We start from the raw sequence: 27,294 nt of genomic DNA on the forward strand, positions 1-27,294 counted from the left end.
AGGATTAAAACCACAGTCTTCTGACTTACGATCCATTATTGTTTTATATTTATCAATCTTTTAGGCATTAAAAAGCACAGGATTTGGGGGAAAAAACAAAAACAGAACTGCTGGTCTGTGGTAGAATACTCAGTGAAAGAATACTTGCCTGCCGTGCATGAGGCCTAGGTTCCATCCCTACTGTCTCTACCCCGCAGCACGCGTGCGCGCACGCACACACACACACAAAGTTAAGGGTGAATAAAAATAAACATATGCTCAACTATGCTTCCAATAAAAGCAAGAGAATCACACAATATAAGATATCCAAAATGATCATTTCCTCTGAAAATCAGTAATGCCAGAAATTAAACCTGAAGGTACCAGGAACTTTAAAATGATGGTATGCAGATATCAGTCTGTTCTGTATATTATAAAAATCACACTGATGATTTTCTAATTGAACATTTTCTGAGATTCTCCGAGCTTCACAAAGCTGGAATTAAATCAAAAGCAAACGATTTGTCAAGGTCTGGGAGGAATCAACTGACCCCAAATGGGGATGCGGAATCAACTGATTTTATTGCAAAGTTCAGATTTTCACTGCACATGTTTTTCAAATCTAGTGTTTGTTTTCAATCTAATATAACCAAAGTAAAAACGAGACTATCAGACAGAGAAGACTCTAGGTTCTAAGGAGTAGAAATGAAAAGTATCAGCAGTAAAGTTGGACGGAAATAATGCAGGAATAACTCACGAGTTTAATATGAAGTTGCTTCTCATCTATTTTATCTCTAAAATCCCAAAGGACTTTTAAAATATTAAATAACACTTTAAATTCTTTGAAGTCTCATCCTTAATAAAAAGTCCAAAATGGAACCTCCTAACACTTGCTCACTTTATGTGCGAAGACACTCATATTGTGAACATGTTAATTCAAAGGATCTAGAATTTTACAACAAAGTTATGTAAATAAGATTTCTAAACAAAATAATCTTTTCTATTATGTAGACTCAATAGCCAATATCAACTCTGGGGAAACTATGATAGCAATGAGATTTATTAATGTATGTGGTTCAGTTGTATCATGTGTGTCGTATAAGGTCATACAGCACAGCGTATATATTCACCCACCGGTACAACGAGGGTGCCGAAACAGCTTGATATGTGTCTACCTTAGGAAGAACGGACACAAATACAGAACGTCTATTAAATACACACTGGGCAGGGGAATCTCATCTCTGTAAAGGCATCGCAATGAAATGTTCCCCAGATCACAGTGTTTTAATAATGTTTAAAAAATATTATCTTAGGTGCATCGGAGAGTGTTTCGCATTAGTGTGAGTTTCCTTGAGACGCGGAGCGACCCTTCCGCGGCCTTTCGCCCCTCCCCCAACTTCCTCCAGAACGGCCACTAGGGGTCAGTATGAAGACGCGGTTCCTCGGCTGCGCAGGACGGAAAACCAGAGCCCGGAGAAAGCATCTGTCATAGGAAAAACCCTAGGCGACAAAGACAATAACCGCGCAGCTTTGGCATTATTAGGTACAACCCGCCCATCACGTCTAGAACATGAGTTTGCACCTTTCGATGTTGCTTTAATTAAAAAAGTATTCTAAGTCACAAGTGTCCTTGTTCTAAGTGAACCTAAGTATTGGCCAAGAAGAATGATTCTAGGCACCTGGAGTTAAAATTTATTTTTCAAAGCGTGATAGGATACATATTTAGCCATCTCAGAGGTATTTGCATCACCCCTTCCTGCAAAGGGATGGAGAGGGAGAAACTTACAGTGTTTTGCCAACTTTGAGAGAGCTTTGTTTTTTCTTCCCTTCAAAGTGACCCCACACTCCTCATTCCACAGTAAAATGTAGGCTGGTCTAGGGAATAAACATTGGTCTACAACCTCCAACTTCACAGAAACAGAAGGAATGACATTTCCTTCCTTTATGTAAGGGAGTAAGAATGGGTGGGGGCTTGGAGAGTGCTCTCTGTACACATAAGGGTAGAAATCCCTTAAGATCCCGCCCTCCCCCAACAAAACTGAAGCCACTGTTTTGGAGTTGAGAGTAGCACTGGCTTTTCCTGACGCATTACATGAGGTTCTGGCTTCTGAAATACGATATAAAATTCTGAACGTGGGATTCTTGTTACATTTTTCTCTACCAGTTATATGGCTCTCCTAGGCATGATATTCCATGCCTAATTCTAGTGGGCATTAAAACTCTTTATTTGTATGTTAGTAAAGAGAATTTTTAATACTGACAATATGAAATAACAGTTCATCCATATACAATGAGGACATTCATTTAAATGAAGACATTCAAAAAAGCACTCAAACACACATCCATATAATTTTGGGGCATTCTGTCGATTTCTTGAGTCCCTTTGGGGTATACTCCTTACTCATGTCATCATTTCCTTTGTGTGGTCCTGGCCATAGGTCACACAATAGCAGAACAGTCCCTAGAGAAGAGCTCTTTGTCTCCAGTATTGTGGAGGCTTGGCAGTGAGCCAGCAACCAATCAATCATTTTTTTTTTTTTTTAAGTAGCCATTATATATGCTACCATTTAAAACTTTCTTGGGTCACTGCTATTGTGGAAAGTCAAGAAAGAGTACAAAAAATAAAAAATAAATAATAAGAAAATGAAGGCGAAAGGGTCTCTAAGATTTAGGGAGATCACCCAGTTCTTCAGGGAGATAATATGGAATAAGTATGAAGGATTAGGGTTAGTATGACCTAACGCATTTATTATGTATAATCAGTAGAGTCTTAGTTATACGTTTACTACAGCTAAACCAGCTTTCACTTACATATCTGTAGGTTTTTTGTTTTTATTTTAATCATTGCCTCTTATTTTCTAAAATAATTGCATCTTTTGAAAAATGCCCTGCCAATATTTATACTACTTTCCTAATCTTGTCATAGTTTACCAGTGGCCAAATTTAGTAACATTGGCAAAGGAAAACTAAAAACACTAAACTATTCATTCTTGGAATAACTTTAAAAACTCTAATTCTGATCAGATCCAACAGATGGCAGTGATGTTATAAATTAATAGTTTAAAATATTATTATATGTAGGATCGGCTCCTCAGAAAGATGTAAATCACAAGTAGTTCTCCCAGTACTTGCATAAATAATATAAAATTTTGATATGATTAATTGGATAGAAGTGTACAGGGTAAACATAACATGAAATTCAGTCTAAAATAATATATTTGCTGTTTCAAAAATTAATAGCTTTTCATTCCAAAAAAGTATTACACAGTGAGAACTGTCAAATAGATTAGCAGTGTACCAAGAAAGGACATCTGTGTCCAAGTTAACAAAATGGATCACATGTTTATATGAAACTCATTATTCCTTCTTGGTTTCCATTTTCATCTATTCCTTTAGATGGGGATTGTTTTTGTCTTCTCACTTTTTACGTACTCATTTAAAAATAATTTTCCTTTCTCCTTTCACTTCTGTTAAATGAATGTAACTGTTATTATCCTCTGCATGCTTTGTTAGGGTTTTTTATTCTTGTTCATTGTCTTGTCATTATTTTTTTCCACAAACCTTTATTCTGTAGATGGCAGAGAATGAAAACTATTGATAGAAGGCTCTTATAGGTAAACCACTGTCTACCCCACTGTTCCTCCTGTGATCCAAATTACATGAAAACAAATGAGCAAAACAACACTATTTTAAGTTATGGGCATTGCTGGATGTTTTAGATTTTGAAATAGACTGCCTGTTTTTTTTCCCTATTTCTTTACATTTGGTGTAAGCCTATTTTTCCCCAAATACCTACTGTGGGATGAGCTCTACTTTACATGCTTGGGGAGGAGAATTAAGAGTAGGAGTGTAAGCGGGTCGGGTCGCAGTGGCATATGCCAGTAATCCCAGTGGCTTGGGAGGCTGAGGTAGGAGGATCGTGAGTTCAAAGTCAGCCTCAGCAACTTAGCAAGGCTCTCAGCAACTAAGTGAAAATCCGTTTCTAAATAAAATATAAAAGAGGGTTAGGGATGTGACTCAGTGGTTAAACTCCCCTGGGTTCAATGCCTGGTACTCAAAAAAAGAAAGAGTATGCGTGTATGTGGTGCAATTTTAAACACTGTGTTCACAGTAGGCCTCTTTGCCAAGGTGACTCTTGGAACAGTGACTAGGGGTGGGGGATGGGGGGAATGAGCTGTAGGCTGTCTGGAAAAAAGCATCCCAGACAAGAGGGCAGCCAGTTTGAAAAACCTACAGAGAAGCACTCTTGGAATTTGAATGCACTTCCAGAATATATCTTAAGGTTTACTTGACAATATTAGCTTATTTGTAAACAAAGGGATTTGTGTTTGTTAATAATTTTTTAAGCCTACAATCTCATTTATGCATAACCCAACTACCTGGATGCTTCCTACATCTGGGACATAGGTGAGAACTACCGTAGGGGCTGGACGGAGAGGGCCTCTGAGAAGCCAAAATGTGATCTCAGAGAAGAGGTCGCAGGCCCTCCTTTATGGCTTTGATATAAAATTAGATACAGTGGTTACCTGGGGTCCAAGTTTTTAACTTACAGAAAGGAAGGGATCTGAAGGCATCCTCGACAGGGAGGAAGGTAGAGGCTCTGCCAACCAGATACACTGGCAGCAGTGAAAATTAGCAGCTGATAGCCTTCCAATAAGGGCTGCATCACAGCCTCAAGGGACACCACCCAGAAGCTACACCCAGTGAATAAGGCCAGTGGCTCCATGTTCCTAAAGAGCCCTGAGAATGTCCTGAGGACCAGTTACACTGATGCCCATGACCCTCCTCCCCAAAGCTATCAGTCAGAAGGGTGGGAGGAAGGATTTTAGAAGCTGTTGATTCAAACTCATTGCAAACATTTTAAAGTATTAGTGAAGAAGTGAAATTTGAAATGTCCAGAAAACTAGACTACCAAGGAAGGCTTATTCACAGAGAATACCACCAAATAGGTGAGATCTTGGGCACCAATTAAGGTGATGTCACTTTAAAGTCAAAAACTGTCCACAAAGGGACAGTATGGTTGTTTATTCATCATTGCTCATCATCATGCTCCTCTTGTCACAAGAATCAAGATCATGAAACTGTGAAACTAGGTATATTAGATGACAAATTAAAATCCCAAGATTATAAATCCTATTTCTTAATTATAAAAGCATTTGTCAGTTTCACAAAGAAGCATCACAAAGTATGTTTCTCCTTCCTCTGGCTGATTTTCTTTAATTTAGAAAATGTAGTTTCCCCCACAATTTTCTAGCCCCAAACCCGTTACATAAAGCAAATTACACCAACATTGTGTACCATAACACACCAATGATTGCTCAATTCAGGAGACCAACCTCCAGCTCTAGAAGCAGCCCTGAGTTGAAGAGTTAGAAATTCATTTCAGGAATATCAAGACGTGTGTTTAGGAGGCAGGTTAAGCTATAACACACTCCCAATTGGTATTTGCAGTGCTTGAGTACACTTTTAAAAATTAGGCTAGTGAATATCAGATACCCAAATAGCTACTAAATGCATATGGAGGACTTTAGCTCCTAGCTTTTACCCTCTTCCTTTACTATATACCATAGAAAAGCAACTAGGAAACCCTGATTCGAAGCACCCTATCAGCAAAGCCGCAGTGCATGCTGGGAGAGAGGCTCCAGTAGCCTGTTCTTAAAAGGGAGGCGGGAAACACCCATCCATGCTGAATTTAACTTTTTTTTTTTTTTTTTAATTTGAGTAGAAAAATTTTCTATTAAAACGAACCAGTCATCTGTGTTGTCACTGCTGTTGTGTCTGGCTTTAGTAATTAATACTCGGGGAGGCTTGCTGGAAGGATTGACAACGTGACTTATTATTAAGTAGGGAAGCAATATAATTACATTTATGATTTTTAAAAGATCACTTTACCTGGAAGATGGAGAAAGGACTGGAGGGGAGATGAGATTACAAGTGCTCCTCAATTTACAATGAGTGTTCCTATAAATCCATTGTAAACTGAAAGCATCTAAGTCCAAAATGCATTTAATACACTAACTTGCCTGGCCCCATAGCTTAGCAACCAGCCTCCTGTAGGTATCGGTTGTTAACTCTCATGACTGACTGACAGAGCCATGACTGGTGGGTGATTCTCAACATGGTGAGTACCTTACGGCACATTACCAGCCTGGTAAAAGATCCAAATGCAAATTTTGAAGTATGGCTTCCATTGAATGTACATTGCTTTCACATCACTGTGAAGTTGAAAAATCCTAAACTATTAGTCAGGGACAATCTGTATATCAACCCACAAAAAAGGATGTTGGATTAAATTTGGTGGAAGGATGGAGCGAGGAGAGAGATTTGAGAAATAGCAGAAGGGGAAAATAGTGACTTATCAGTGCTCATGCCTCTGGAATCTTGTGCGTGTGGCACAAGTATGTCAAATCTGACTCCTCAAAAACATTTATTTTCAGCTTCTTAGCTCAAAAAATCTAAAGTAAAAACTCTTATAGACCTCAATGAACATCCAGGGAACCCTTACCAAATGAAAACTAGAAAAAATAGAAATAAAAAAGGAATGGACAGTATATATAATAGGTTAAAAAAGCAGCAATTAAAATTTAATAATAATAACAGTAAATTACAAAAACAAAGTTGACTATGGTAGAGGGCAGCCAATTACAGTTTAGTTCTAATTGACCCATATTGAAAAAAATGGAACTATAGTCAAAGGACAAAAATCTGTGAAGTAGATAATTAAATGGGAAGAGAAAATATGAAGCCAACCCCTTTTAGAACTCTTTACCATCCTAATTGTCTGTGATTTTACACAAAACTGTGAAATGATATAAGTCAGGCAAATTCACATCAAATCAAGGCATCTATACACACTAGGGACCTATGAAATATTTTCAATAATATATACATCTAAGTGGACTAGAGATAGAAGTGTTTCACTGTTGCTGTAAGATTTTTTGGCAGTGGCATGACTGTTCTGGAAAAATTACAGAATATGCTATCTTCAAATTGCTACTTCCTACGACTCAATACTCTAGAAATTTGTGTGCTTTCATAGAGATAATCGGGACCCTTAATTTAGGAAATTATTATGTCAAAGATTGTAGCTGACAAAAGAACACAGTTTCATTTTGATGCTATGCGTTTCTGCTATTTTTTAAAAATCAGGCTTTGTTAGAATTTTAGTCATTCCATTAAGGGCTTACAAAATATTTGTGTGGGAGTAGAGAAAGGGAAAGAAAGTTTGAAAACTAGGTTGAGTATGTAATGGGGGAAGAGAAGGACACGTTTCAGATTAGGAAAGGGTAATTTTAGCCACAGTGTCACAAAACAATAACAAATGAAAGTTAACTCATACAGCAAATGAGATGTAAGGAGGGCAAATAATTATTTTATTTATGAAACTTGCCTTCAAAAATTCATCCTCTTTTGCAAGGCAATCTTATCTTCTGTAGAGGAAAGATCAGACTTTGGAATTTGACACATTCGGGTTAAATTTTCAGCGGGGCTATTTAGTGAACGTGTGCATCCTAAGCAAGCGTGCAGGATCTCAGCTTCCTCATTTGTTCATAGATTACTTTGATTATTGACTCTTAAGATAAATAGAAATCACAAACCTCAGTGCTCATAATACAGAGGACATTCCTGTCCCCCAAACATTCTTCATGACATTTGTCTATAATATGTTCCTCTTAATTGACTTCTAAAAATATTTCTATACTTCTCTAATACTGACATTTTTTCCCAAATGGATCTTTAACATTTTTATGGATTTATCAGGTGTTTATATAACGTTGTCTCTGGTAGTTCCAGCACTGTCCAGCTCTTGCCCCAGAATCATCAACAAGCATCAACCTGGTGCCTGAAACAAATGCCCGGCATGTTTCTCCAACAAACTTGGAAATGGCTAAGATTTTGTAATATCTTTGGAAAACAGGCCAATCTGATGATTCCATTTTCATAAGGGACCATGAAGAATAACATAAGATGACCTATCTGAAAAAATATGTAACTATCTTAAAATAGTAACACCAAGCCACCTTAGACCATGGACTGTCCTTGACAAGTCAGGGGCCAGCCAGCAGTTTTGCACTTACTTGGCATTGACGGGATTGCAGGTGGTCAGGTTTGCCAGGGCCAGAGCTGCAGCCTCCCTCACCTCTTCGTTGTCACTTCTGAGCAGCTGAACTAACTGTGGAATCCCTATGGATAAAGAAAGGCAAAAAGGGACTTTAAAAATGTCCTTTTGCACTTGACTGTGGTAACCTAAAAATGTTCAAAATGCTCGTTTCCAATTTGCTTACCCTGAGTATTGAAAAAATCTTTGCTGCTCGAATTCTCAGACATTGCTGAAATCGCTTGGGAAGCAGCGATTTTAGGTCCATCGCTTTCAGAACCCAAAAGGGTTACCAGGCACTTTTCAACCTCAAGTTCATGAAAAAGTTTCCTATTTTCAGCTTTCATAAACCAAAAGGAAAAAAAAAATTCAGAATTTGACTGCAAAAAGTATGCAAGTATTACTACTAATCCCAAAGCATGATAGCAGTACCAACAATTTGCTAGCTATAGTTCCAGACTCTAAACAAAACATAAGCCTACTTAACCTTTAGAACAAAGTGATCATGCAAAATGAGTCATAAATGCTGCATTTTCCTCTTATTCCCTTAAATGATATATATCAATACCATGGCAAAGAAAATTCTGTAATAAGGAGGAGGCAGGTTATTAGACTTAGCAGGCACTTATTTAACCCCAAGCATGCGGTGACATTGCTCAGATACATTGTTTTCTCACTAAAGATAAAAGCTTGTTTATTTGACCGTTGTTTTAAATACAAAACCCAATATTTGAAGACTGCATACACTGTACAAACTGGTGGTCTTCAGGAGAAGCATGACCAAGGGAGTGGGGGGGTAGCAATGAGTGCTGGAACAAGTTCCTGAGTCTTAAGGACGTTACAGTCTTATATAAAAAATTCATAATCATCTTTTTCTCAAATTACAATACATGCTCTTAAGTAGAAAAAATTGAAACAATTGATAAATTACCATAAACAGTTTAAAAATGTGTTAGAATATTTCTTTATTTGAAAATAAGTTTATGATTCTATATTCATATCATGCTGTTCATTCCATTATAAGACAGTAAATTTGTTTGTTGAGTCCTGGAGAGCAAATCCAGACCCTCAGGTGTGCTAGGGAAGCACAGCATCACTGGGCTACATTGCCAGCCTGAAGAGAAAGCATTTTTAAGGTTCTTTAGTTCCCTAAACATTTTTTTCTTTTGACTTAGTTTGATTTTTTTAAAATAACTGACAGTCTCATTACTATACTAAATATTGCATTAAACTAAGAACATTAAAACCTATTTTTTTCAGTTTGTGTTCCATTAGTTATATCTTTAAAGCATTTTTCGTCCTATTTAATTCTAAGTTACTATCTTTTTATCTTTTTAGGGGCATAAAGCCCTAAAGCCATAAAGAGGTACCAGAGACTAGTGTAAAAAAAAATTTTTTTTAAGTTTACAAATAATTCCTTGCTAAGTTACCTCCAGTTCCTTCAAAAAGCTTTTGTGATAGATTTGATTCTCCATTAATTACCTTTGTGAGGTTTATGAAATTACCTTTTATAAAGTCAATTTTCATAATTAAAATAGAAGAATGTGTGAATATGTGCTCTTAGGATGTTAATGAAGGAGAATATTCTGTTAGAATACACGACTCTGCCAAAAATGCTGGTGATAATTTATATTACAACCTCTACATGTGGAACTAATTCATTGCTTATACATATTTTAATTAACTTATTTTTTTTTCAGAAATCTTTCAGAAATTAACAGCAGCTAGGTTTCCAGTTTAAAAGTTGTGATTTTTCCCTTCTTCAATAATGATTCCAGAAAATCATCCTTTTTTCACAGAATAAATATCACAGTCTGGTGGTTCCCTCTTTGCAAATCATTTTTGCCTTTGTTCGTCTGATGCACAGATGTTTACCAGGCAATCTGGCCCAAACCCACACAGGCTAAGTTACTAACACAGCTACTCATTCGTTTTAAACCAATCATGAACCATGTCCTGTAATCCTATCATTTTAATCCCATGCTCCTTTCATTTAACATTAGAATTCAGACAGGTCAGAACTGGTTCATAAAAAAAGCTGCAGTTAATACTTAAATCTCAAGTATGTGGCTCCTAAAACATTTTAAAATTTATGTAGTCCTGACTGACTTTCACTGAAAAAAAAAATATTATCTGAAACTTTTCCAGAGTCTCTGACCTAAAATGCTCAGATTTATCACTAAGACTTCCCTGATGACTCTAACTCAGATTTCCTAAACAGAACACTCTTAGCACAGAGTCTATCAGGAAAATTGGCCAAAATACAGTCGTAATTTATTTGAATAGACTGACTTCGGAGTATGTAATTATTGCATTCAAAAAACAGTATATATGCAATTATTGGAAAGATTTTTTTAAATAATTTAAATAAATACTGTGGGCAATTAGTTTCTCAACCCTGCTGGGAGTGTTCTTAAAATCCAGCTGTGTTCACCAAACCTCAAAAGTGCTGACTGCAGCGTGCCTATAATAGATTTAAAAGATGAATTAACATATTAACCAAGTACTTTCATTGAATTGCTACACCAAGAAGTAAAGTATTTGTGTTTTAATTACACAGATAATAAAGATGGCAAGACAGTTATGCTACTAATAGAGTAATGACCTTGAAAAATAACACTTGTGCAGTATCGCTAAAATAAAAGCATGAGGTTTTGCAGCTAAAAATAAGTGTGCATGTAATGATGCTTTTCTTGCCTCTGCTCAGAAGTGGCTATTGTGCCACCTTTGCCCCTGCTGAGATGTTAATGCCAGTTCATAAACCTCATGGCAACATGGTAATTAACACCTTCTTCCTACTGGTACCAGGTCAAATGCACACTGACTTGGGCTTCCCGCAGCAGGGAATGCATGTTAAAACTTTACTCCACAAACAAAACTTGAAGAATGCCTGCGACACATTTGTGTGTTCCAACTGTGTTTTTGACATACAGTGACGATGTATGACCACATGTTTAAAAAAAGAAAAAAAATACTTGTATGATGATGGAAAGTAAATGAAAATTAGAAACAAATATTGACAATTAGATTGTTTTAACAGTATAAGGAGTAAGATTTGTCCAAACTTACATAGAAATGGAGTTTTCTAACGGGGAAAAATTTTAAACCTTTTCATGAATACTTATTTTCAATACAGAAATAGTAAGAGATACCTTTGTGAATCCTTGTAAAGTTTTAGAGTATACTGTTGTAACTAATATAAAATAAAGCATGTCTGGTTAAGATGATGGGGTTTGGTAGGTAGAGGTCAAAAGGCAAGCCAAAAATTGATAACAAAAAATGAACAAGAAATACAGGTAAGACCTGAAAAGAAGACAGAGTCCAGAATAGGGCAGGGAGGAAGAGGTAGCTGTTATGGATCTGGTCAGGTTAATAGAGTTAAGAAGCAAACAAATCAATAAATATAAAGGAGAACAGTCAGGCAAATGAGGGAGATGCCAACCTAACCAATTATACTGTCCCTAGGGATGTTGACTCTGACCACATTGAGATCCGAGAAACAGGCAGTTGTGCCTCGAAACGCTGTGGCAAAGGCAAGCAGCTTGAAATGGAGATTGTCTCAATGCCCCATTTTTCCAATCAGAAGACAGTTTTCTCTTAAGAATTCCTTGGGATATGTGGATGGAGAGGAAGCTTGACATGTTATGGAATGAACATTTTATGATCTTTCTAAAAATATCAAGAATCAAGCTTTCAGAACTCCTAGGCTATGAGAAAATTAAACTACTTAGACCCTGAATTTGAAGATGCATATGACATGTTTTTCCAGGGTTAGTATAGTCACCAAAGATGGAATCAATTTAGGAAGGAAGGAGACTATGCCAGAAAGGATGGAGGAAGGTTACCAGCTGCATAAATTGAATTATAAAAATAGGTTGGGCTGGGGACCTGGCTCAGTGGTAGAGTGCTTGCCTAGCACGTTCAGGGCTCTGGGTTCTGTCCCCAACACCATGCGGGAGGGAGGTTTTATAGTAATAAAAGAAACCTGTGAGACAATGACAAAGGAACTATACTGTCAAACAGATGGGTAGTTGGTTTAGCGTTGTTAGAGTAGATGTAAATCTTTCCTGTCTGGAAATGGAGGTTCTGCTAAGCAATGGAAGTTCACTTTTATGCTGTGCTTGCTTGGTATTCCATGACACTAGCATTAGCTTACTGTGGTTCATGCACAGGTGTTTGCTTTAATTTATCACCATAGGGATGGATGAAGTTCTGATGTGAGGAACAGATAATGTATTTGAAGCAGGGTGGAATATGCTAGATTCAATCATATAAAAGTACATATTTTAAAGAGAAACCTGTTGTTTTTATTGACACCTTGAAAAGCAAGGACATTACAAAATTTAATTTTCTCTCTAAATCTATCCATTTGAAGAACTAAGATACCCATTGGCCAAAACAATATTTCTAAAATCAGCATCAGACCAAGGGCCAAAACCAGAACAAGTTAAGCATAAAATTATAGTGTATCCTAAGTTATATGACTCAGAACACAACAAAGAGTGCTTGGCAAGAACAAGTTGATAACCAATGCCTGTGTGATTGTAGAAAATAGAAAAATCTCTGCTGCCAAGTGAGGTTATCTGGACCTGATCCTGATTATTCTACTCTAATTTGAGGACCAGGAGTCCTGAAGACAGATGAACTTTAGGAAGTCCACGAACTCCCTGAAATTACAGGCAGAATGCTGTGCCTATGTACATTTAAGAAGGTTACTCATTGACCAGATTCTCAGAGGACTTCAGGACTCCTCAAAAATTGCGTTTGGGCAATGCAGTGGGATGTGCTTGAAAGCTGTCAGAAATACAGGCAGGAATTCAGAAGACATGTCAGAATTAGAAACAGATTGGAGATTCATAAGCAAATAAGGAAGCAGTTGAAACATGAGTCATAAGTGAGATTGCTTAGGAAGATTTTAAAAAGAATAAGACAGAGGACAGGAAGACAAGTCTGATATTAAAATGGTCAGTAGAGAAGAGAGAGCTGGTAAAAGTGAAGGGTTGGTCTGATAGTTCATTAGGAGAACAGTCAGAAGAGAGGAGTGTGTAAAAACCCAGGGACAAAAAGAGTTTTAAAGAGGAAGGGATAATCAACAGTGGATGCCACACACACATCAAGCTTAAAAAAAAAAATGAAGATATCTTTTTCTCTAGAATTCAGCATTAAGAGGTCAATGTCAAATTCTACAAGGACTGCTTTAGAAAGAGAAGTCACAAGCAGGCCAAGTGATGGAGATGAGATGAGGAGGTAGAGTTATTTAGAATTGCTAGTGTCAAAGGCTGACTAAGAAGGAAGGGAGAAAAAGCAGACCATGAGTCAAGGGCAAGAAGCAACTTTCTGTAAATCACCCCTGTTCAACAATTATGGGCTCTCAGGATATTCCAAATGTCTAATCAACTTCCTCCAGTGGGATCTGGGAAGATAGAACGTTGGTGCATGATCCCACATTTAAAGGAAAGTCCCCTCATCATCCAAAACGGGGCTGAAGGATTCCATTGCCATCTCAGTTGATGGGGAGAACAGACAGAGAGCACCCCTGAGTCCATCTCTTCCTTAACACCAGGCCCGGCAGAGCGCTCTGTCTGCATTCCATGTTGAAAACTGACAGCGGAAATCATGGAAACAGCATAATAGGTATGGAAGAAAGAAGAGAGACGGTCTAAAGACAAGTATTTCTGAAAAGAAAAAAGATCAAATGAAGCAAAAACAATAATGAAAAGTATACCAGAAAAAAAGATATTTCTTGAGTTGGAGAGAAGGGTCCCCACTCTGGAGATCAAGAGGTTTTACTGTGTAGTTCAGAGAGTGGGAAGAGGGACTCAGGCACGTTTCTGCACAATTTTTGAACTCAGAGCATAAAGGGTTCTACTCATGCATAGGAAGAAAACATCACAGATACGAAATAATAAAAATTGGGTTATTCTCAGACAAGGACTCTTCAAAAGCAAGGTTCAAACAAAACATATTGTGTGATGCAAGAATTTCAAACACAGCTAAATTGTCATATGTGTTTGAAGGCAACATTATATTCACAAATAAGGCAAGGTCTCAAAAACACACCACTCTTGGATCATCCTGCAAAAACAATTTTTTTTCGACTGAAAAACACACTGTGGTTAATTTGAAAATGAACCAGAAATAAAATCTTAAGAAAGGTGAAACTTTATCATGAGAACCGGAAATGCACACTGGAATGGACTCAACATATATTTAAATCCAAAAGCAAACGTGGACAAAATTGATTGCAATGGCAAAGTTATTCTTTAAAAAGCGAGGCTTATAGAATTTGGGGGGAGGGGAATCTGTAACCCCCTATTAAATTTGCAAACACAAGAAAGGGGATAAGTTGTGGAAGCAAAATTGCTAAATATCTTACTAACTATAGTAACTTTATCTTTACAATAACTATTTTTAAAAATTTGAAAAAAATCTGTAAAAGGAAAGAAACAGCATAGAAAAACAAAGGTCAGAAAACATAAAACATGAGGTCTGTAATAAGGTCGCATGTAGTAGTTGTGAAAATAAACCTGACACCTTCTCCACCTTACCCTTTTGAATCTAGTGGCAGGGAAGTTTCCCCAGTATTGATAATCTATCCCCCACTCCCAAGTTCCTGTTGGTTCCCCGAATCTTAACTATACTTCCATAAGTAGTCCCTTCACCGATCTCTATATAAGCCCTCTGGAGCTTACAGAACTTTTCTTCTGCTAAAACCACTTTTGATAATACATAGCAATCTTAATATCAAATTAGAATTTGAAGGGAAACAGCAGTAATTGAGATTTTTTTTTAAAAAAAATAATCAGTAGTGAATGTAAAGCAATATCAAATAAAGCAAAGTGGGTTCAAGTTACAAGAGAAAATTGATAGAAATAATAACAGTGGGAAACTTCTAACATACCATTCTTCATCTGTGATAGATTAAGTAGATAAAATAATAAGAAAGAACAAAAAAAAAACCTGTTCACTATAATTTATAAAGGCGGACTAAAAGATAAATATCAAACCCTCCATTCTATGGGAAATACATCTGTTTATTTATTGAACAAATACTTATGCATCTATCACTTTCATTGTCCTTATTTCTGGAACAGTGCCTTGCATGTAGCACACATACAGTAAACACTGGTTCAGTCACAATCGAATATGCCTCCTCCAGATTTATAGATCACTTGTGTACATGGATCATGCTCCAGGCCTCAAAGAAAATGCCACACTAGTCTCAAAGCAAAATTTGCATTTTTAAAACTATGAATCAAAAATGTTAGAATTTAAAATGAACATCTTTGATCCTGATTGAGAAAAGATCCCTGGAGCACACTGGTCTGTCCCTCGAAGGGTTGGTATAATCGAAATACCTGCTTCATAAGATTGAAATAGAAAATAATTGTAAAACAACCGATCTTTATATTATGTAAAATCATGGTGCCTATTTTAAAAATACTGTTCATAATACTTATCAACACACTTCAAAGAGGGTATTATAAACAGGAGAAAGTTCTAAAAGAGGAAAGAGAATGATCACAGGATAGTCTGAGGACAGATCTACAGGCAAAGACTAAGCAAGACAAGGATCCTTCACTCTGTAAAAGTCATGGTTGATAGGAACGTGATACAATGACAAATGGCAAGGATGCAGATTTAATCATTACATTCTAAAATAAAGACAGGAGACACAATTTGAAACCAGAATGTTGTTATTTAAAACTAATACAAGGAGATCAAATCAGAAAACATTAAAGCCAAAAAGGACTTAGAGAGTATCTGTTTGAACAGCTCTGTGCTATACATAAAAAATGGATTTCAACAAATGTTAGTAAGACTGGATAAATCTATGAGTTAGACACCTTCCCTATATTATATATCAAAATTAACTCATTGTAGATCAAAGACCTACCTACAAGAGCTGAAACTATAAAATAAATCTTTAGAATAGGGATAAGCTTTCATGACTTTGGATTTAGTAATGAGTTCTTGAATATGATGTCAAAAGCAGAAGAAATAAGTTGGATTGTGACAAAATGAAAAACTTAAATGCATCAAAGGATGCAACCAACGGAGTGTAACATAACCCATAAGATTGTGAGAACATTTTTGCCAATCATATATTAGACAAAGGGTTAATGTCCACAATGGATAAAGTAAAACTCAACACCAAAAAGAAAACAAGCCAATTAAAGAACAGGCTAAGGATTTGAGTAGACATTTCTCCAAAGAAAACATACAAGTGGCCAATAAATAGATCAGAAAACTTCTTGACATCAGTAATTATTAGGAAAACGCAAATCAAAACCAAGATGAAATACCACCATTTCATACACACCAGGGATGGCTACTAACACAAACAAAATAACAAGTATTGGCCAGGATGTGGAGAAATTGGAACCCTTGTGCATCATTGGTGGGAATTAAAAATGGTTCAGCTACTATGGAAAATGATATGACAGTTCCTCAAAAGGTTAAACATAGAATTACCTACCATATGATGTAGCAATCTACTTTTAGGTATACATCCCAAAGAACTGAGAGCAAAGATTGAAAGAAATATTGTTCATCCATGTTCAGGTGAGCATTCTTCACAATAACCAAAAGGCAAAAACAACCACCCAACTGTCCATCAGTGGTTAAATGGAAAACTAAAATGTGGTATATACATACAATGGAATATTAATCAGCCTTAAAAAGCAAGGAAATTCTGACATTTGCTGCTGCAACCTGGATGACCCTTGAGGACATGCTAAGTGCTATACAGCCACAAAAGGACTAAATGGTATGATTCCGCATACATGAAAAACCTAGAGTGGTCAGGGTCATAGAGACAGAAAGGAGGATGGTGGTTGTGAGGAATTTTAGTTTTGCTGAATTAGAACATTCTGTGAATGAATGGTAGCATGAAAATGTGAACATATTTAATACTACTGCACTATACATTTAAAATGCAAATGGCAAACTTCCTATTAAGACTATTTTATCACAACTTAAAAAAAAAAAGAATGAAACTCATTTCCTGTCCTTCAAACAAAACGTGCTCCTCCTCTTTTTTTTTTTTTTTTTTTTCAGTTCATATTCAACCAATGTTTATTAAGAACCTGATATGCCAGGTGCAGTGGCAAACACCTGTAATCCCAGTGACTCAGGAGGCTGAGACAGGAGGATTGCAAGTTCGAGGCCTGCCTCAGAAACTTAGTGAGGCCCTAAACAACTTAGCAAGACCCTGTCTCGAAATAAAAATTAATAAAGATTAGGGATGTAGCTCAGTTGCAAAATGCCCCTGGGTTAAATTCCATTACAAAAAGAAAAAAAGCCTGATATAATTTTTTTAAAGCCTAATATATGCTAGACAATTTCACATGTTTATAACATTTACCCATACAACCACCTTTTGAGGGAGGTATCATCAATGCCGTTGAACAAATGAAAAACTGAGGCTCAGAGAGACTAAGTAGCTTATCCAAAGCTCCCTAGCTAGTTTAGTGCAGAAGCAAGGATTTAAATTCAAGCCTTTGGAATCTAAGTCTAGAAATTTCCCCAGTATATCACACTGCCTCTCTGAGAGGGTGAAGGCAAACTCTGCCATACACATACCACCAGGTCCTAAGCTGCTGCCTCCTAGACTTAGGCTGTACCCAACAAGTGAAGTCCACCAGCAGGAAGGGGAGGAAGGAAGAAGGTCCCAGAGGTGATCTCCCTGATGGGTTAGGGAGAAATGTAGAGGAGAGGAGGCTACAATCCAACCCAGGGCTTCCCCCTAGTGCTCCCTTTCAGTGCAAGAATGTGCCAGGTTAATAGGCCAGAAGCACAAGGTGCCCCATCCCCAGAGGGAGATACTCAGGGGCTGTCAAGTTCAAGCCAGAGAAGGGGGCCCAGACGATGTGCCTCTTGAGGATCTAGGGCAAGTCCACCTAGAGGAAACTGGGAGTGACAACCTGAACCAGAGGAATGGGAAGGGAAGAAAAGATGAAAACAACTTGTAGTGTCATACTTAAGCAGTTGGATAGCCAATGGAGGAGATTGGAGATATGTAAGTTGTCCTGAATAGGCCCCAGTTATGTGCCTCTCAATCTAATAACCTCCCACCTTGGCCATAAAAGAAATCTTTCTACTGAGATACTGCCCTACTCAGTCTATCTTCTCAGGCTTTTTCCAGGACTTGCGGGCTTCCAAGAAGATCTTAACAAGTGACAGGAGGATGGGCACAGCCATAGGGAGGAAGAGTGGGATGTAGATGGCAAATTTCTGGTCATCAGGGAAATAGAGGAGGTGGAGGAGCGAAGGGTCAAAAAAGGCACGCTCAGAGGATGTCACAGCTTCCTGGCTGGCAATGAAGGCAGATGACAGGTGCCCAGAGGCCAACTCCTCTGCCGCCTTGTGGACTGCAGATACAGCCTTGTACACCTCAGATGCCACATCATCCTTGATGACAATATTGCTGATCTTGCCAAGAAGCTGGGCCAGGGAGGTGAGAGTGGTGGTGGCTGTGGCCAAATTCTCCACTGACCGAGCCCAGAGCAGACGGTCAAGTTCCCAGGTCATTAGTCCTTCACTCTTAGGTCCTGAAAGTAGGCATTTTGGAGGCACTTGGGGTTGAGAAATCCCAAAAAGCAGTCGCAACTGAGACAGGAACACCTCCATCACTCGCACCATGTCCACCTCAACTCTTACTGGCAGCTCCGAGGAATTATAGGCTTTGGGGTCAACATTATACACCATGATGCCACCCCAACGGGGACTGTGAAAAGCATTGGTGGCCACTGGAGCCCCATCCTTGTCCTGAATGTACAGGGGGGAGTGGGCAAGCTCAGGCACATAGAGTAGAAAGTTGAGCACAGGATACAGGGAGGTAGCACTCGATCCCAGACGGGACTCCACTGGGTTGATGACATGGGGGAGGCTATTCATGGCCAAGTAGTAGCTAGATGAGACTGGGTCAAAACGGGGATTTACCCCCAACATCGCATAGTAAAGGATCTGAGAATCCACAGAGAAGTTGCCAGCAGCACTAAGGACATTTAGGAAGGGCTGCACATAGCGCCGAACAGCCCCTTCGATGTCCCAGTGGACGTCATGGGACTTGGGGTCTGGGTTGAGCAAGCTGAAGGTGATCTCATAGCCCAAACTGGACTTGAGAGGACGTCTCTTATCAGAGCTCCACTTGTCCTCCGGGAGGTGGTCAGCAAGAGCAGCAGCAAGTACATCCTCAGTCAAGGACATGGCCTGGGCTACCTGGATTATGCGGTGGCCAATGATGTTAAAAGCTTCCCGGTGCATTATCCCCCGCACAACTGCTGTCCTCCCAGGCCCGATATAACTCATCATGTCCTGGGGAAGAAGTGAGGAGTGTTCAGAGATCACATACACAATCAGGGAGCCCTCTGCTTGCTCATTTTGCTCAGCTAACATGGCTTCTGCCTCTTGCACACTGCCCAATGACAGGGCCTCCTCCTCATGGTCCAAAGCCCTTCGATAGGCCTTCTGGAAACGACATTTGATTTTCATTTTGTATTTCAAAGGGATCTCTCTCTCGTGCACAACGGTAAAGGGTAACTTCTCCTGATCGTCCAGGGGCACTGATTCCCGTGCAAACACGACAGTGACCGGCACCGTGAGCCGGAGCTGCAGGGCATTGAGCCCACTGATCTGGGAGTAAGGCAACGGGGCCCGGTACGTCTCCGTGGTCTTCCACCAGAGCGGTAGCCCCAGCACGATGGCCACCGCGGCGAAGAAGAGGGCGGCACGCTTGCCCCGGACCACCTCTCAGTCCCCACCCCTGCATTCCTCCCTCACAATCCAGGAGCCGCAGCCCCATCTGATGCCCACCGCACCTAGATCCGTAGCCGCGGCCGCGGCCGCAGAGGCCGCCATGCTCGCTTCCGGATCGTGCTCCTCCTCTTGAGTGCCCAATTTCTGTGACTTGTGACATTTTATGTTCAGCGGTCCAAGTCAGATACTTGGCCTTATCATTAATGGTGCCTTCTCCTTCCCTCAGTCCAGGTGGCCGTTTCACCAGTACTCATGCACCAAGAGCTGTGTTGGAGGTTCTACTTGCCAAATACCTTGAGTGCGTCAGAACCCGCCCCCCACCTCTGTTTCAGGGCACCTTCTTCATGTATCTATATGTATTTTGCCAGCTTCTAATTGTGTAAAAACTATATACTTGTCTTTTGATTTTTGTTTCTATGCCCTCCATCTACACTAGGTAACCTTCCTGGGGGATTCTGTGTTTCCATCATCGAGCACTTTAAACACTGTGTTGTGATTGCCTCTTTACTTGACTGTCTGGGTTTATTGACAGAAAGTGGGGGCTCCATCAGTCATTAATGGATGACTCGACAAACAGGTCTGGAGGGGCTGTGGTTCACACAGAGGCACATAACTAGGTCACTGCAGTAGAACTAGCGCTGGACTGAAACACCAAAAACTCTTTGTCCAGTGCTCTTTCCAGTGCTTTCCATGACAGGTAGACATGAAGCTCACCACCTCCGAGTGGGCTGGAACGGACATAGACTGACCCAACCACGCTGGGACATAGAGAAGCTGAGATATGCCAAAATTCTAAGGTTGGCATTGTCCGTACCTTCCCTGCACACCTCTCTTTGGGTCTCAATTAGCTAAGAATCTTGGAATAGAAGAGAAACAAAATTGACCAACTCTGATAATATCCAAGTTGCATTTGACAGATAAAGAACAAGCCAACTATTGCCAGTATTAAAAACGTTGATTTCATAGCCTGTCTGCAGATTGGGCATTGATGATGTTACTCCATGCGACCCTTCTGGGTTGACAACACACTAGAAAATGAAATTCTGCTTACTGCATTAAAGCTTGGCCTTGAAGAAATCCAGTATGGGCCGGAAAAAAAATGTTTCCCACAATATACACATAGACATACATAGAGCTGCAAGTATATATATTTAGAATATAAGTCACTTAAAATAGTCAAAGCTGTCGTCATTTGTAAGAGTAGTGATGCAGAAGGGGACAAATAAAATCACATCTTTTATTAAACAAAATACTCCAAATATACATAAATTAAAACTATAATTTCATCTTCAGTGCTTGGGATGTAATTAATCTCTCATATTTTACAGATTTATGTCAACATAGCTTGTCACTGAAATGAAAATTGTATTATGTATATAGTACAAGGATATTATTTTTCATGGCACTACTAGACTCCGGCTGAAACTTGAAATTACCTTATGGATGTCATTCTGAATGTGGATTTCTCAAAACAGTGTTTTCAGGATCACAAACAATGCACACATTCTCTACCACTCCAAATTGGAGCGAAAAAAAGGCTTAGAACTTAATTTAGGAATGAATTGTTTAAAAATTAGGATTATAATTAAGACATAGAGTTTATTACATCCCTTATAAAGCAATCTCTACGTTAACTCATTGGTAGTTAATGAGTTTTGGCCTTAGGGAATAAGTATAGTGTTATTCTCAAATGGTTATATAAAAGCAGATACTCTAGTGTTTGTTAGTACTAATCAAAATTATGAATATAAGAGGAAGAATGTTTGATTAGTTTGTCTAAAACAAGACATACGCTCATAAGCTGCTTTAGTAATTGCTTTTGCTGCATTCTTCTGAATATCAGGAATCGTAGAGTTTTCAGCAAATGATAGGAATTTTTTAAGACCCCCTGATTGCTGAATTAGCGTCATAGTTTCCATATCTTCAAAGCAATTGGCTACCACTGCAAGTGCTTCTACGTGAAGGTCATTCAATTCCTAATAACAAAAGCAAACACATCTTTAGAAAGTTGTATTAAAAGAAATTTACTCTTCCCAATTCACTACAAGAGGAACTGAGATCCCTCTGCACATAATGTAATAAATTTTGTTGTGGCAGAGGCCTGAGGAAATGGGAATTCCTTGACCAAAGTAACATCCCTCTCCCAACCATTTGCCCCACTTTTTTCATTTCCCTTATTCCACAAGGTCTTATGAATTAAAGATAATGCTATAGAGGAAACTTCCAATAATGGTAACCAAGTGAAAGTTGCTCATTTAATTTTTCACCAAAATTAATCTTAAAATCTGGATGAAAAAAAATTATTTTTTCCAGAACTGGAGATTGAATCCAGGACCCCACAGATGCCAAGAAAATATCTTTTGAAACAGCAGACAAAAGCTGAAGGAAGATATGTTCCCTAATATCTGCAACTACTAGAAGGATATTATCGTAAATTTTGTGGCTTTCTTTCCAGGTAATCTGACTCTCCATACGCAGTGGAAGACAGCAGCCTTTCTGCAACAAGAAATTTCAGGAAGAAATCCTAAAAGGGAAAGAGGCACAGGAAGGATGATCCCCCGTGGTGACGTCCCAGTCAGCATTGCTTCTGGCCGAGGAACTCACTTCACTGCAAAGAGAGGGTAGCCATGGGCCCACGCTCATGGAGTTCAGCCCCATTCCAAAGCAGTGGCTTGATGGAATGCTGGAATGTTCTTTTAAAGGCCAGTTACAGCACTACGCAGGTGTTAGTACCTTGCAGGGCTGGGTCAAGGTCCTCTATGAGGCTGTATGTGCTGTGCATCAGTGTCTGACGTTTGGTGCTCTTTCTCCCACAACTGGGATCTACTGGTCCAGGAATCAGGTCATGGAAATGACCATCATTATTGCCCCTAATGACTCACTAGCAACATTTTTGCTTCCTGTGCCTACAACCTTATGCTCTGCTGATCTAATGATCTTCATTCTAAGGGGAGGAACACTTCCACCAGGGGAACAATGATGATTCCATTGAACTGGGAGTAAGCCGTGGCCCCCCTGACACTGCGGGTTCCTCATGTCCCTGAGTCAACACGCAAACAACAGAGCTACTGCGCAAGGGGAAATTGGACTTCTCTGCACAATGGAAGTGAGGAAGAATTTGTCTAAAAAATATGAGATCTCTTAGAGTGTCTCTTAGCATCCTGTGAGTGAAGCTGATGGAACTCCATAAGAACCCAATCCACACAGGACTACTAATGACTCAGGAATGAAGGACTGGGTCATCCCAAAGTACCAAACTATGATCAGTTGAGGTACTTGCTGAAGGCAAAGCAAATGTGGAATAGATAGCAGAAGGTGTTGTGAATATATCAACTATGACCATGTGACCAGTTATAGAAGTGAAGACTTTATCATGAGTACTCCTTACTTTGCTATGGATGTGTTTGTGTGCATGCATGTGTGTATGTTCATGCGTGTTTATGTATGTTTATGTATATGTATGTATTCATATAATCTTTGTTTCCCCCCCTCTTATCCCATTACGTAACACAAGGTGTATTAACTTTATACTATAGTATTTAATTTTTGTTAACTTTATATCATAGTATTTAAGTTTCCAAATATTAAGGAGAAACAAACCCCAAGGACTTTGGGAAAGGGTTAATGCATTTTTGGCTGGACACAGGATAGCTGCATCATGTTAGGTCAGTATATGGCCTTGGCCTTGTCTTATTTGAAGATTATGATTTAAGGATGTATATGGAGGGCTGGGGATATAGCTCAGTTGGTAGAGTGCTTGCCTTGCAAGCATGAGGCCCTGGGTTCAATTCCCAGCACTGCAAAATAATAATAATAATAAAAGGATGTATATGGAGAGAGAGAAATGACAAATTGAACAACTGGTAGAGTTATAATGCTTAATTTTTATGGACTAAGTTGGTATACTGGGTTAAACATTATTCTAGATGTTTCTGTAAAGACATTTTTTAGGTGTAATATTTAAATTAGTAGCTTTTTGGTAAAGCAGATTACTCTCCATAATGTGGGTGGGCCTCATCCAATCAGTCAAAGAGCTTAATAGAAAAACATTGACCTCCATGGAAATAGAGGAAATTCTGCCAATAGACTGCTTTTGGACTCATATTGTAATGCTTGCCTAGCTCTCCAGTCTGCTGCCTTACCCTGCTGACTTTGGACTTGCCAAACTTCCACAACTGAGTGAGCCAATTTCTTAATTATCTATTTTATTCTGTGTCTCTGGAGAACCCTAGCACAGGATGTCATCCAAGTTCTGAGTATAAACAATGCCCAGGCCTCTGGATGACCACTAAGTTATATATGCATGGAGGAGACGCCAGGAACCCTAGTGAATATAAACAGGCAGGGACTAGAAAGCAATATTTCTTATCCTTTTAAAAGGAGAGAACCAAGTTGGTGATATTTGTAAATGTACTGCTTTTCAAATACGATGATTCCTCAATCTATGTGCAACTCAGCTGGCAGGAAGCTGAAGCCTCACTGCTTAGGGTATCAGAGGTCAGAACCTAGGGTTCATAGAGGGGCTACAGACTTCAAGGAGGGAATGCTCAGAAGCAAGGGAGCCACAGAGAAATGATCAGCCCCCAAACTAAGTTAAGATTCTTTCCACATTCACAGCTGATCTCCAAACCACAGAAGCACTGGAGAGACCCCCAAAAGGTCAGGCTAAAAACAGCAGCACTTAGAAACTGTAAGAACTGAGAAGAGATACCAGTTTTTGGACAACACAAGGAGAACAAAGTCTATAGCTACTTGCCTACTAGAACAAAATATCAGTACTCCTCAGGAAAATACAACAGAATCTGAAATCACTGGAGTGTATTTCCTACAATGTTCATTTTGAACCAAAAATCACTAGACATGCAAAGAAACAGAAGAATGCAAATTAAACACAGAAAAAAAAAATGGTGGTCAATTGAAACCCACCCTAGACAGGGTCAGATGTTGGAGTGAGCAGTGAAACACTTTAAAGGAGCTATTGTAAATATGTACAAAGAGGAAAGCTGAACAGAGACATGTAACTTATAAATGAAAATTTAAGATTTGAAAAACACAAAACTAAAAAGAAAAATTCATCAGACACACTTTGAAGATGACAAAAGAGTCAGAGAACTTGAATACAAATTAAAAGAAAACATTTAATATAAAAAAGTAAAAAAAAAAGACTGATTGTGGTGGTGCACACCTGTAACCCCAGTGACTCCGGAGGCTGAGGCAGGAGGATCGAGAGTTCAAAGCCAGCCTCAGCAATGGTGAGGCACTAAGCAACTCAGTGAGACCCTGTCTCTAAATAAAATACAAAATAGGACTGGGGATGTGGCTCAGTGGTTGAGAGTCCCTGAGTTCACTCCCTGGTACCAAAAAAAAAAAAAAAAAAAAAGTAAAAAGTAAAAAATAAATAAAGGACAGAGTCTTATGGTTGTATAAAGCAATATCAAAAAGACAACAAAACTGTAATTGAGTCCTAGAGAGGAGAGAAGGAACAGAAAAAATGTTTGAATAAATAATGACTGAACCCCCCCATATTTGTGGAAAACATTACAGATCTAAGGATTTATAGATCCCAAGCAGGATACAAGAACTTTATAACTTCTATGCAGAGTATAAATGCAGGAAACCAAAGATAAAGGAAGATCTCAAAAACAACCAAAGGAGACACATTATACTCAGGGAAATATTTTAATTAGTGGCCATATTCATATCAGAAATAGCGACCTTCCGAAGAAATAACAAAGGGCTAAACAGAAAAAAATGTACAAACTAGGAGTTTTGTATTAAACAAAAACATCCTCTCAAAAATGAAGGCAAAAGAAAGACATTTTAAAATAAAATTAAAAACAGCTAATTTTTGCCAGCTTATCTGCACTATAAGAAATGCCAAATGAAGCTCTTCAGGCTGAGGGGAAATGACCTAGTTGTCAACTTAAATTTACAGGAAAGAATAAACAATACCAGAAATGGTAAATAAGTGGGTAGATAATAAAGAACTAAATATTAAAGGGTGGACAGACACTACACACATGCATAAGTGAATCCGTGATTTTTCTTATTGCTTTAAAAACACATATGACATAGGACTATTCAAAACAAAAACACTATTTTGCATCATTGGGTTTCTAATGAACATAGGTGTAAAATATTTAACAATAGTACTTAGAATGGGAAAAACAAATAGACATATATTGCTATAAGGTTCCAATATTTCATTTGAAGTAATTCGATATTAGTTCTAAGTAGACTACAAGTTTAAGTTGTCTTATTGTCATCACCAGAGTAAGCACTAAGTGCAAAGAGGTATAGCTAGAAAGTCAATAGAGAAATTAAAATGCAACATTAAAAGTTAAATTAACATGACAGAAGGCAGGAAGATCAAAGAGAAAACAAGTCATAGATGGTACACCTAAATACAACCAAATCAATAAATCATTATATAAAAATTGACTGGAAACTTAATTCATAAGTAATTTGGTAGAAAATGACGTTAATTTTGTGTATTACAACCCACAGGCTTGTTATATCTCTTCATTTATTTAAGCCTTCTGTAAAACTGTTTTGTATTTTTTGGTGAAGAGATTTTGCCTATATTTTGTTAAATTTAACTCCTTGTAGTTCATGCATCAGGAATACACCATAAATCAAATTGTATGAATTTTCCTTTTCAGTTGTTTATTTTTAGTATGTAGAAACTCAATTAATTTGTATGTACTGAGCTTTTATCCCTTGACTTTGATAGATCTACATATTAGTTCTATCAGGCTTTGTAGCCTCTCTGGATTTTCTCCATACAATCAGGTTTCTGTGAATAAATACAGTTTTATTCCTTCCTTCCGAGCCTGTCAGTCTTTTATGCCTCTCTTTCTCTTGGCTTGTCACCTTGACGAGGAAAGCCAGAATGACAGTGAACAGAAGCCATGAGAGCAAACATCTGGGCCCTGTACCCCATCAGACGTGAGAATAGGGAGAATTGCTTCCATTTATCACTTTAGATATTTTTGTATCGTTTGAAATTTTTCCAACTAAAACACATGTATTGAATTCCGAAAAAGTATCCTTCTTATGTATTTCCTACCTCTGTGATTGTGGGCAAGTTATTTAATCTGTCAGCTTCATTCTTCTTACCTGTAAAATGGGGGGTTAATGATTCAGTAATTATATGTGATATGTATAATGAAATAATTATCATTTCTTCTCATCTTATAGAAACAATATCACATTCTCAAAAGAATTACAAAATTAATAAAATCATGTGATTTTATTAAAACATCAAAACAATGTCCACCACATAATATATGTTTCCATCCTATTGTTTATTTAAAAGACAACAGATGAAATAACAGACAGGTAAAAATGCCATGATCTATCAGACAAGTCTAGGTTCAACCCTGCAGTTAATCTCTTTCTACCTGTGCAACACAGGGCAAATTAAATAACCTCTCTGATTTTCAGTTTCCATTTTT

At 38.3% G+C, this 27,294-nt stretch overlaps 2 protein-coding genes across 5 annotated transcripts in view; both read right to left on the reverse strand.

The window, feature by feature from the left end:
- Nucleotides 1–27,294, reverse strand: part of Armc3 (armadillo repeat containing 3) — a 97,236-nt gene that overhangs the window by 40,839 nt on the left and 29,103 nt on the right. For 3 of the 4 annotated variants that reach the window (XM_047521264.1, XM_047521263.1, XM_047521265.1), the window contains 3 exons: nt 21,630–21,813; nt 8,265–8,417; nt 8,058–8,163 (listed from right to left, as the gene is read on the reverse strand). In XM_047521264.1, the coding sequence (XP_047377220.1) occupies nt 8,058–8,163; nt 8,265–8,417; nt 21,630–21,813 (443 nt within the window). Of the gene's footprint in view, nt 1–8,057; nt 8,164–8,264; nt 8,418–21,629; nt 21,814–26,906; nt 26,957–27,294 lie in introns of all 4 variants that reach the window. The other variant, XM_047521266.1, reaches the window with a different exon arrangement.
- LOC124962120 (GPI transamidase component PIG-S) lies at nt 17,378–19,947 on the reverse strand. Its single transcript, XM_047521267.1, has 2 exons — nt 19,900–19,947; nt 17,378–19,830 (listed from the first exon to the last, which is right to left on the reverse strand). The coding sequence occupies exons 1-2, from the start codon at nt 19,937–19,939 to the stop codon at nt 18,197–18,199; spliced, it is 1,674 nt and encodes a 557-aa protein (XP_047377223.1). The 5' UTR covers nt 19,940–19,947; the 3' UTR covers nt 17,378–18,196.

The sequence above is a fragment of the Sciurus carolinensis genome, chromosome 12, assembly GCF_902686445.1.
Source record: "Sciurus carolinensis chromosome 12, mSciCar1.2, whole genome shotgun sequence".
Taxonomy (NCBI): Eukaryota; Metazoa; Chordata; class Mammalia; order Rodentia; family Sciuridae; genus Sciurus; species Sciurus carolinensis.

What these genes read in the sequence shown, in the direction of transcription:
- LOC124962120 (XM_047521267.1), bottom strand. Translation starts at nt 19,939, where the DNA reads ATGGCGGCCTCTGCGGCCGCGGCCGCGGCTACGGATCTAG. An exon ending in GGCCGCGGCTACGGATCTAG is followed by an intron (nt 19,831 to 19,899) that starts GTGCGGTGGGCA and finishes GTGGGGACTGAG; the next exon opens with AGGTGGTCCGGGGCAAGCGT.